Source organism: Lontra canadensis, unplaced genomic scaffold (assembly GCF_010015895.1).
Source record: "Lontra canadensis isolate GAN:19392208 unplaced genomic scaffold, GSC_riverotter_1.0 scaffold96, whole genome shotgun sequence".
In the NCBI taxonomy this organism is placed as follows: domain Eukaryota; kingdom Metazoa; phylum Chordata; class Mammalia; order Carnivora; family Mustelidae; genus Lontra; species Lontra canadensis.
The window spans coordinates 4,682,876-4,695,448 of record NW_022631090.1 but is presented as its reverse complement, the minus strand read 5'-3'; the positions used below and the strand labels follow the sequence as shown (position 1 = coordinate 4,695,448).

General features: G+C 42.4%; 1 protein-coding gene across 1 annotated transcript in view; it reads left to right on the top strand.

Annotated features, from left to right (window-relative positions):
• The window catches only part of TRPC5 (transient receptor potential cation channel subfamily C member 5), a 249,785-nt gene that overhangs the window by 211,766 nt on the left and 25,446 nt on the right, over window positions 1–12,573 (top strand). Inside the window, exon 7 of the mRNA XM_032837092.1 lies at window positions 4,537–4,732. Within this exon, the coding sequence (XP_032692983.1) occupies window positions 4,537–4,732 (196 nt within the window). The remainder of the gene's footprint in view (window positions 1–4,536; window positions 4,733–12,573) is intronic.

Here is a 12,573-nt window from a genome sequence, read left to right as displayed (position 1 = left end):
CCAAAAATTTGTATGGAATCAGAAGAGACCCCGAATCACTAAGGAAATGTTGAAAAACAAAAATAAAACCGGGGGCATCACGTTACCTGATTTCAAGCTTTACTACAAAGCTGTGCTCACCAAGACAGCATGGTACTGGCATAAAAACAGACACACAGACCAGTGGAACAGAGTAGAGAGCCCAGATATGGACCCTCAACTCTATGGGCAAATAATCTTCAACAAAACAGGAAAAAATACAGTGGAAAAAAGACAGTCTCTTCAATAAATGGTGCTGGGAAAACTGGACAGCTATATGTAGAAGAATGAAACTCGACCGTTCTCTTACACCGTACATAAAAATAAACTCAAAATGGATAGGCATTATTATTATTACCCATTTTACACATAGATAAATTAGGGTACAAAGCAGTTACACAGGTTGTCTCCAGTCACACAGATTGTAAGTGGCAGAGTCAGGATTTCAATCCAGGCATACAAGCTGCAGTCTGTTCTTTTATCCCCGGATGCAGGTGTAAAACTTGTTTTGTGAAGTTATACAAAATTTGTGGAAAATTGAAATAATCACGAATATATACAAAGCCATAGCAGGTCGTAGCAGTGACAGAGCAGGTCACTTGGGACCTCCTCCTAAACCAACTCCATTCATTTGTGGCTATTCCTACTTAATCAGTAGAGATTTCTCTACCCAGCATTCAACCCATATTGTCCCATCTTATTGCATGGATACAAACTCAGTCCCCATCAAGGGTTCTTTATGTTTCCGGCCAGGTTTTAAATATTGTTGTTGATTGTCTCCTGATTTTCCCCCTATTTTAAGTTCATAGCCTTCCTGCTACTCTTATCACAGGAGGGTTCCAATTATTTGTACTTTCCTTAATACTTCTCCCATGGGTACTTCTTCCATCATCTTTAACAGATTTATTCAACAAACATGTATTCAGCAACTGCTATGTGCCAGCCAATGAGGATACTAAGAGGGTGTCCTTATCCTCAAGAAGTTCATAGTCTAATGAAGAATATGAGTAAACAATTAGAATAGCTGCCATTTTTATTAACATGGAATGAATTATTTGTTTCAGCAAAATAGTTGTCATTTTTAAAGCCTATGCCAAACACTGTGCCTAGTGCATCATATATGGTATCTTATGTAATGGGGAAAATTGGTTAAGCATGTGGGCTCCGGGACCAAAAGAGTCTGGTGCAAATCCTACCTTTGCCACTTCCTACCAGTGTGCCCACTCTTCGCTTTAGTTTCTCATCTAAAAAAAAAAAAAAAAAAAAAAAAAAAAGTAGCTATTTCATAGGGTTATTCCAAGAATCAAATATTACAAGACAAGCAAAGCACTTAGCATAGTGGCTGACACATAATAAGGGCACAGTAAATGTTAGTAATTAGTATTTATCCTTCTGATAAACTATGGCGTGGTGTGCATAAACAATAAATCTTGGAACACTAAGAAAATAAAATTAAATTTAAAAAAGCCATTTTAGAGATGAGGAAACTTGAAGTTTGAAGGTATTTAAGTTTTCCAATCAAATAGTTGATAAGGGCAGGAGTCTAAAATTTGCTCTTAGCCACTCCCCTATACTGTCGCTAAACTGTGATATACGCCTTTGTGGAATCAGGCTAAGGTACTGTGGGAGAACAAAAGAGGGACATCTAACCCAGCCTCATAATAGGTGGGCAAAGAAGGAGACAGGATGAAAGTGGAGGCTAGAAGTTGGGAGCGTGGCAGGAGCATTCCATCCAGAGTTAGAAGCTTAGGAAATGCATGATAGAATAAGAAATTGCAAGTCTGGGGAACTGCAGAATGGGCATGTGAAACCCAGGATGACATGACTGCTCGATCCCAGGACCCTGGGGTTATGACCTGAGTTGAAGGCACACACTAAACCACCTGAGCCACCCAGGCGCCCCTTACTGAATGTTTTCTATGCTCGAGGTCATTCAACTTCCAGACCCTGGTTTTTCAAACTACCTTTCCAATTTTCTGCAACTCCTTTCTGTTTTTCTGAACCACACCCACCCTGGCTTCTGCTCTCCAGCTACCAGCTAGCTGCTTGTGCCATTGCTGGCCTCCCATCTGTCCGGATTTCAGGTGGCCCCTGGCACATCCTGGTTGTGCCATCTTAGTAGAACCAGACTCCTGAGCCCCTTATCTTTCCCGTTTTTAATCATCTGCCTGGCTCTGTAATGCACTGAATTTCCTGGCCCTGACTTTTAGTCTCTCCTGGAAATTTGGATCCTGTGCTAAATCTGACTTGCCATATTCTGGTTCTTGTGCCAACCGGCCCCCTGCACTCCAGTCTCTCATCTTACTTTTGATTCCTCAAATGCTTCACCAGCTGGCACTTATCTTCATCAGATAAAAAGCAAATTTCTTCCTTCTAGGCTAGCCAGGTGATGCTGGAAAAATCATGGAAGTTACCTATGATGATAAAGAGAAGAGCCATGCCACTGGTTGAAAAGGGCCATGTGCATGTTGCCCAGACAGCCCTGAAAGAGACTCCATGAGAGTCAGACCAGAGCAGACAGAGCACAGCCTTCATCAAAATGACTAACCCCATGGTGCTGCCTACTGGCTGGGCAGTTGTCAAAGGGACTGGAGTCTTCTAGACTTTAATTCACTGAGAACAGTAATAGTAATAGCTAATAAGTATTCATTCATTTATTCAACAAGTATTATCCAGTGCCTATCACGTGCCAGGTACAGAGTAGCTGTATGTATCTGCCCTCCTAGAGTTTACATTCTAGTGAGGATGGACAGAAAATAAACATTTAAATGAAAAATTACTTCTTATAATTTTAGGGAGTTTTACATGTTACAAAGACTGTTAAATGAGACAGGATGCCTGGGTGGCTTAGTCGGTTAAGCATCTATCTGCCTTCAACTCAGGTCATCATCCCAGGGTCCTGGGATTGAGTCCTGCGTCAGGCTCCCTGCTCAGTGGGGAGCCTGCTTCTCCCTCTCCCTCTGCCTCTTCCTCTGCTCCTGCTCTCTCACTCTATCTCTCTCAAATAAATAAAAATCTTTTTAAAAAAGACAAAGAAAAAAAAAAGCGGTGGAGCTACTTTTGGTAGCGTGACCGAGGAAAGCTTCTTTGAGGAAGTGACATCTGAGCTGAGACTCCAGTTACGTTAGGGAGATGGTCATGCAAAGATATGGGGAAGACCACTTCCAGATAGAGGGAATCGTTAAAACATTTCCCACATACCCTCTAAGTGAACCCAAGAACAAATGCCTAAGCCTCTCAAAATATATTGTACCCCCAAAGCAACATATATGGAGGGCACATGGGTGGTTCAGTCAGTTGGGCATCTGACTCTTAATTTTGGCTCAGGTCATGATCTCAGGGTCGTGAAATTGAGCCCCGCATCAGGCTCCGTGCTCAGCAGGGAATCTGCTTCTCTCTCTCTCTCTCTCTCTCTCTCTCCTTCTTCCTCTGCCCCTCCCCCTGCTCATGCTGTCTTTCTCTAAAAAAGTTTATTTAAATGAATAATTTTTTTTAAAATTGAAACAACATATTTTGAGCCATAGAAAAAGGGCATCAAATCTTAAAAGTAACATTTCTTATGTTCTGCCCCTCATCTGCGTGCTTGAGAAATTGTTGATTTCTGCTACCCAGAGTTGGCTGCCTTTTATTGCTACCAGCACAGACTTCTGAATATGAGGTCAAAGAAACCCTAGACACTGAAAACATATCACTGCAAACTTACATATTTGGAGACTAGAAGAGGAAACAATAATTTGTAAAGCCATCTAATATAAAATAATACAGTGGTTTGGGGAGGTCAGATGGAATTGGATTTGAATTTTGGCTCAGCACTTACAGCTAGTGACCTCTGAATCTTTGTTTCCTCAGCCGCAACAATAAAGTTTTATAAGGATAATAATGATCATGTACGGAAAAGTGCTTAACATGTTTATAGATAGTAAGTTCTTGGTAATTGTTAGTTAACATAGTGTTTAAAATAATCTACACAGTGTGTTAGTTCGAGGATCCCTAAGCTCCTCTACTGAGCTTAGCACCCCCCTGGGCACTGTCAGAAGCATGAAAGAAGTATCAGAAATGGTAACTTGTTCACATTCACTCGACTAGCAAATGACATAGCTGAGATTTTAACCTAGAACAATCTAACCCAAGCCCCATATTCTTAACTACTCATTTACTGCCATTATGTAAGTAGGAAGGTGAAAAATCACATGGTCTCAAGATGAAAGAGAAAGTTTGGCAAAGGAAGGAGCCCTGGAAATAACTCTTAGAAAAGCATAGGCTCTGTGTAGACTGAGAAGAGAAAGAAGGTATTCCAGGTGGAAGGGGAAAGCCTAGGAGACAGAAAGGGTAACAAACAAATGAACCCACCTGATTGCATTGTGTGGGGAAAGAGACCAAAATAGTGTGACATCATCAGTCTCCCTGTTGGGACATAAATCTGACAGGCCCCTTATTAAACAGATTCCTTCACATTTTCTGTCTCTTTTTCTTGCCCTTCCTAGAGAATTAACTAACCTGCTCTTTGACCTCTTTCAGGCTCTTCGAAACCCTCCAGTCGCTCTTCTGGTCTGTCTTTGGCCTTTTAAATCTCTATGTCACCAATGTAAAAGCCAGACACGAGTTCACAGAGTTTGTGGGAGCTACCATGTTTGGGACATACAACGTCATCTCCCTAGTTGTGCTGCTGAACATGTTGATTGCCATGATGAACAACTCCTACCAGCTTATTGCCGTGAGTACCTTTGCTTTACAGGGGGATTGCTTCATTGCAGGAGTGGTCACATTGGCCCCAGAGCCCACTGGAAGCTCAACGAAGCAGTGTGTCTGCGTTGAGTATTTTCCATTAGCTTTCCCAGTTGTTAGAGTGAACTGTTTCTCTCGAAGGCAGCTTGGTTTGGAATCTGAGTCCATTGAATCTCAGTCATCTAGAAGAGGATGTTCTAGTTAATAGGACTTTCTGGTAGCCTCTTAAAAATATGTTTAAAACTCTGAATCCATTTTCTTGCCTTAGAAAGGAGAGCTTGGGAGGTATGGGCACAGTCTGGCCCCACTAATCTCCAGGGTGGATTGAGCTGATTGGATCCTTTGGCAAAAGGGTCTTCTTTCCCTCTTCACTGTAAACATGTTCCTCACAAAACTGAGCATTCCATTGCCAAAGACAAACTTCTCAGACAGAGACTGACTATTTTTTGATCAAGTATAGATGAGTAATTACAATCCACTATGCGACCCACTTTAGTAGAGTCAATCACTGAATCTTTTTTTGACCATCGTGCTACCATTTAGATCAGCAATATTACCCTAAACGAGAAATGGTGAAGGTATAGGACAAGGGATCAGCCCAGGCCCTGCTCTGGTTTTTGATGCCAAAGTAAGTATCAAACCTGAGTGTATTTTCTTATGATTTGCCTATCATATTTAGAAATGGAGTATTAGTAAAGGAGTTCTGGCTATCTGAGATCCTGTTTAGTTGAGAATCAGTGGATTTGGATGCTTAGTTCATATTAAGATAATAGATCAACCCCATGGGTCTATCTGTTGCTAAAAGTTTTTGCTCTAGCATGGAAGACAGATGAAAAGACCTGACTCCTCTCTTCCTTCATTGATATCATTTCTCAGATTTGGTCTGCAACTGAGGAATCATCTAACCTACAAAAAGCAGCTTAAATTATTGGTTATATAAATATAAGTACGCATATAAATATATACATAAATATACACACATTTTCACACACATAGGTACGCACACATATTATCCATATTTCTTACATATTCCTGGTGATAGTGAACATCTGTGATCCATTTTAATTAAGGACAGACCAAAGAGAAGTGGGTTTATGTTGTAGCAGGTGGCTTTTGAGTTATCTATTAGGAGAAATTTCCTAATCATAAAGAGCAATGCCATGTAGTCTTCTAGATGGGTTTGTAGAATATCTCTCACTGGACAGTTTAAAGAAATCAGAACATGAAAGTACCCATTAGGATGGTTTAGATTTTAGGTGCTTAGGTGCTGGTGTATAGTGAAAAAAGATATTAGGAGTTAGAAGACCAGGAACTCTAGTCCTAGTCCTGTTATTTGTAACTGTGACCTTGAATAACTTACTTTCCCTTTGTGGGCCTCATTTTCTTCATCCAAAAAGTGAGAGGGTTGAAATGGATTGTCTTTATTGAGATATAATTGACATATGGCATTGGGTAGGTTTAAGGTGTACAATGTGATGATTTGATACATATATATTGTGAAATGTTCATCATAATAACATTAGTGAACACATCCATAACCTCACATAAATGACCTTTTTTGGTGAGAACATTTAAGATAGCAACTTTCTTAGCAACTTTCAAGTGTACAATACAATATTGTTAACTAGAGTCACCACATAAGACATTAAGTTCCCAGAACTTATTCAGCTTCTAACTGTAAATTCATACCCTTTGACCAATATTCACCATTTCCTCCAACCCTCAGCCCCTGGCAACCTCCCTTCTACTCTCTCTCTGCTTTTGACTTTTTCGGATTCCACATATAAGTGAGATCAGATGATACTGGTTTTCTTCTGCTTTACTATTGGTCTTAGTATAATGCCCTCCAGTTTCCATCCCCCACAGGACTGTCTCCTTTCTCATGGTTGAGGAATATTCTGTTGTATATATACACAGCATATTTTCTTTATCCATTTGTCTGTCAAGAGACAATTAGATTGTTTCCATGTCTGGTCTGTTGTGAACAATGCCACAATGAACATGGGAGCGCAGATATTTCTTCAAGATGATGGTTGCATCTTCTTTGGTTATATACCCAGAAGTGGGACTGCTGGGACATATGGTATTTCTATTTTTAATTGTTTTGAGGAACCTCCATTCTGTTTTCCACAGGGGCTGCACCAATTTCCATTCCCACCGATAGTGCACCGGGGCTTCCTTTTCTTCACATTTGCACCACACTTGTTATCTCTTATCTTTTTGATAATAGCTCTTCTCTAACAGCTGTGACATGATAGCTCATGGTGGTTTTGACTTACATTTATTTCCCTGATGATTACTGATGCTGAACACATTTTCATGCACCAGCTGGTCAAGTCTGATGCAGTGGTCTTTAATATCCCTGCTGTCTCTGCCATCTTGTGAGTCTGGATGTCTAGATGAACAGGCTAAACTCACAAGGTCCCTTCTAGCTCTGAAATGCTGTTCATCTGCTGCTTTTGAAATGAGATATCACTCCATTTTATACTTCTCTCTCTCAGTAGTTTGAACCCAACCAGACTAAGAACTCTGGAATGATCTATGCTCACTCCAAGTCTGTCTGTATAAAGGGGACAGGCCTAAAATCTCAGGGGGTTATTTTTCCACCCCCATGCCTAGTATCCTGTTACCCTGACAAAGATGGCAATATTCATGCTGAGGCACTTGTCATTTTCTCCCTGGGTGTCTTGCAGCTGATCACTCCTAATGTAGTGGAAAACAAAAGAGATTTTCTTGTCACCTAATACAGGTCTGTGTTGTCTCCCACTGAGCTCAGTGACATTTTGCTAGGAAGGGTGGAAATGATCAACTCCGCTCCCTTGTCACCACCTGCTGGTAGCAAGTTGTGTTTTAATGTAACTGACTGTTGTACCTGAGGAAAACACCTTAGCTTGAAGAGAGCTTGGGAGCTGAGGGGTGAGGGTTTGCTGGAAGATGGCCTGAATAGGGTCTATACTATCTCATACCTACGGATTCATGGCCAACCCTTCTGAATACTACCTCCTACTTTGGGATCTTCTGGTAATGTGTCTTTATCATTTGGAACTGGATCCAGGGGGGTCCTGATATTGAGCAAACTGATTACAAAAACATCTGGATCTGTCTGAGCAGTAAAGACAAGCAAGCAGGTTTGATTCCACTTGCAACATCTCCACTTCTGTAGTCAATGTAGTGTGTAGAAGGGCCCTGATATGGAGGAAATGTCATAGGAAGGGAAGCCACTGAAGATAAGTCTCTCGTACTTCAAAAGGGATCAACAAGCTGACTCGGTCTAAGTGGAGGCTCAGTTGTTGACATGCTTTTACTGGGAATATATCTTGTGTACATCATAAGAGGGGGCTCAGGAGCACCGTTTAATAGCAATCCCTTGGAAGGTCAAGCTCCTTCTTGATGCTCTGCGCAGGGTACAGAGCTGCTGGTGGAGTAGAGATATGGCTCTTAAGAAATTCATATATCTAAGCCAGAGGAGGCTCCAAAGCAGTCATAGGTAGTCAGCTTCAAGATACAGGGAAGCAAGGATCACACCAGGCCTGCGCTCTGTGGTCCCAGCCAGCATCATCAGGCAAAAAGCAGGCCACATTTTATATTATTGTTTGTGATTAGCATTGATTTCCTCTTCTCTGTTTAGGCTTTTCTCTTCCTTAAGCTGCTTATTTCTCTCTGTAACACTTCTTTAAACACACCCACCTTGTCCCTGCTGTTCCCCATGTGTATGTGTCCAGTTCCATCAAGTGAAGCTGCCCTTGAGACCATTTTCATCAAATTCACCCTTAGGAAAACACAAGGTCAGAGGGACAGACAAGCCCCACAACATTCATTTACCTTAGGCCCTATTCCTACCTCCAACTCACCTATAAGGGGAATCTCTTTTCCCTGAGGCTGGTCCTCACAAAACATGAGGCTTGTAATGATCTGTGCGATATAGCCTCGTGTGGCAAGTTACTAAGAACCCTCGGTTTCTCTGGCTACCGTTCACTCTAAAGCTTAGATTAAGTAAATAGCAGTTGCCTCACTCAGCCACATCTGCTGTGAGGCTTGGGGAGAGCCCAAATACATAGAATTGATTATCTCCCCCGGGTGGCAGCATTTGGAGTCTCAGATAATGGATGAAGTCTCCAACAGCAAAAGAGAGCTATGCCCATGAAGACATTCATCAAAACAATCCCAGCATGGCAAAGACAATAAACAAGGCTGGAAAGGGCCATCGCACACCTGGGAGTGCCAAGGGGGGCAGTTGGTCTTCCCGCCCACCTCCAGTTACCCGGGACCAACCTCAGACTTTCAAAGCACAGAGAAGAGAAAAACTTGCACACTACATGGTGATTTGCAACCCTCTGACCAGGCAGATAACCAACTACTAATCACTGATAGGGCAACCAGTTGGGAAGACATTGAAATAGTTTCATGTCTGTTGGTAAATAGCTGCCACTCCAGCTGTTCCCTCTGGGATGCCCCTAGATCTCCTCACAATCCAGCAGGTGAAAGGTGATGCCTGGAACAGCAGGTATTTTGCACACTTCTGTTCCAGTGCTATTGCTGGCATACATTCTGATTGGTTGGTTTCTTTTTTTTATTGTTTTATTTATTGATTTGAGAAAGAGAGAGAGAGCACGAGCACAGCAGTGGGGAGAGGGAGAAGGAGGCTCCCTGTGGAGCACAGAGCTGGACATGGGGCTCGATGCCAGTACCCTGGGATCATGACCTGAGCTGAAGGCAGCCGCTTAACTGACTGAGCCACCCAGGAGCCCCTGATTGGTCAGTTTCTTAAACAGTCTGAATCTCACTGTAGTAGGCAGAATCCTAAAATGTTCCCCTAAGATCTCCTGCGCTAATCATCAGAGGACAGTGAATATGATGAGATGGCACATTTGTAATTACGTTGCATACGTGGCAAAAGAGATTTTACAGATGTAATTAAGGTTACTAATCAGGGAGATTATCCAGATGGGCCTAATCTAATCATATAAGTCCTTTAATAGCAGAGTTTTCTCCAGGTGGTAACAATAGAAGATGTTAGAGATTCGAAGTGTGAGGAGGGTTTCCTGTGCCATTGCTGGCTTGATGATGGAGGGAAACATGGGAAGAAATGCAGGTGGCCTCTAGGAAATGAGAGCAGCCCCCAGCTGACATCCTGCAACAAAGTGGTGACCTCAGTCCTACAACCATGAGGAAGTGAGTTCCGCCAACCATCTAAATGAACTTGGAAGCAGATTTTTCTCCGGAGCCTCGAGATAAGAGCTCAGCCATGCTTACTCTCTGATTTCAGCCTTGGGAAGACCAGTGTGACTGGAGTGGAGTTTACAGGTCAGAGAGAAGTAGGAGATGATTTCAGAGAGGTAATAAGGGTCAACAACAGGCTGAGTTGGGTCTGGGAGACCTTTGTAAAGACTTTGGCTTCTACCCTGAGTGAAGTAGGGAGCCATGCAAGGGTTTTGAGCAGAGGAAGTATATGATCTGACTTACACTTGAATAAGTATATGCTGACTGAGGGGCACCTGGGTGGCTCAGTCAGACTAGCATCTGCCTTTGGCTCAGGTCATGATCCCATGGTTCTGGGATCGAGCCCCGTGTTGGGCTTCCTGCTCAGCAGGGAGCCTGCTTCTCCCTCTGCCTGCCACTCCCCTGCTTGTGCGCGCGCTCTCTCTCAAATAAATAAGTAAAATATTTTTTAAAGGATATGCTGATTGAGAAAAGACAGAAATGGTGCAGCAACCAAGACAGAGATACCAATTATGAGATCACTGCATTAACCAAAACAGGAGCTGATGGTGGGAAGTCACCAGATTCTAGGAATATTCAAAGCTACATCGAATTCTGATGGATCAGATGTGGGGTATGAGCAAAACAGAGGAGTCCTGGATGATATCAAGACTTTGGGCTTGAGTAACTGGAAGGGTAGGGTATTCCCTTACTGCAATGGGGAAGAGTAGTAAAGGAGAAGGCTTAAGCCTGGGACAGAGATCCAGAGTTAGGTTTTAGACATGTGGAGTTGGAAATGGCTGTTAAACATCTGAGTGGAGATGTCAGGTAGGCAGTGGTCTACATGTCTAGCAGAGAGGTCCAGACTGGAAAGAAGAGATTTGAGAGTCACTATGTGAGAGTCACATTGAAAGCCATGGGACTCAGAATAATCACTAAGGGAGTGAGTGTGGATACAAAAGAGAAGAGATCCAAACGTGAGGAACTCGAGCATGTAGAAGTTGAAAAGACAGGATAGTCACCCAAGGTGATTGAGAAAGAACCACCAGAGAGGTAGGAGAAAATAAAGATAGTACACTATATTATAATACTTTATTATCCCCAGGATATGGATAACATATGCTAAAGAGTGGTAGAACCTGGATTTGAATTGAGGGAGTCTGACACCAGCACTCATTCATGGAAGGAACTGCCACCCCATCACATAGACCTTGAGGCCAGGAAGCACCTGAACTTCACTTTCACTGCCAAGTCCCCAGCACACTTTCTCATCTTCCCTAGCTATATGGCAACCCTGAACCACCAATCTACTTGTCCTATCAGTTCCGGTGACCAAAGATTTCATGAGCGTCAGAAAAATGGATACTTTATCTAACATACCTGTATCCCTCATCTTGCTCTCAAGAACTGCTTCTTAAGAAAACAGAACAAAACATAACCCTGCTAGCTTCCAGTCCCACAAAACAATCCAAACTATGGAAGCTATAAGTCTAAGGGATAGTAGAGCCTCTTTCCAGGTGAAGGAGCTGCTCGATTCAACCTGTAGAAATTTTATGACATTGGAGCAGAGCCATTTCAAATTTTAATAACTGTCTCTTTCCTTTGGGATACCCTCAAGCAACCTAGACATTGATTTTTCTCATTGTAACTTGTGCTTTTCCCTATTGCCAAATGATTCTCTGGAACCCGATCTGGGATTGTTAACTTTCACTAGCAAGAAAGCAGACATTCAGAACCACCGAGGATGTTTTAATAGTGCCCCCACTTTGGCTGATATGGAAACTATGAAGACCTGCTAATAATCCCAGATCAGTGAACAACTTACATTTCTTGGTAGGTTCTGAAAAATACACAAGGACTTGGTGCTCTAAGTGATATAAATGTAGACACAGTTGATGCATTTGGGGAGCTTAAAGTCTAGTTCAGAGAGAGAGGTCTGACATGGGTAAAATAATAATAGTAGTATTATCATGATTATATAGTAACAGTGATTACAGAGAAAATGGGCATAGGATAAGTCAGACTGCCTGAATTTGAAACCTGGACTATAGTGTGGTTTGAGGCAACTTGACCTCTTTCAGCCTCATATGACTTCTCTGTAAAAGGATGATAATTAAGGTTTTTTCTCTCCTTCTGACTCTCAGACCCATTCTGTTCATTTCCTTCTCTGCTTTGTATGAGCCTGCCCTTTGGCTTCTGGGTAGGTTTGACCAACCCAAAGGTAAAAAAAATAAAAAATTTTCAAAAAAAAGGGAGGAGCTTGGATATTTCTTCTGTATCCCAAGCCCCACTTTTTGTGGTACGACCAGCAGCAGCTGTATTTCCCATGGGGCTCACGTCCAACTACCACCAAGTATCCCCTTTCTCCTTGGCCCCAGCTTTTGCAAGGCATCCCCATCTTCACTCTAGCTCCCACCAGATACCCCATCTCTGGGCTCTGGTAATACCACTTACCACCTCTTCCAGTTGTCCTTCCAACTCTAGAGATAAGACGGGATTCCTATTGCTGCTGAGTTGATAACTCTCTGAGCTGTCTCACTGTCCTGTTTGGCTTCTTATTTCTTCCATCATCGATATACTAATCCCCGTTTTAAATTTTCTGCTTGAAAGACCTAGAGTGATTTCCATTTG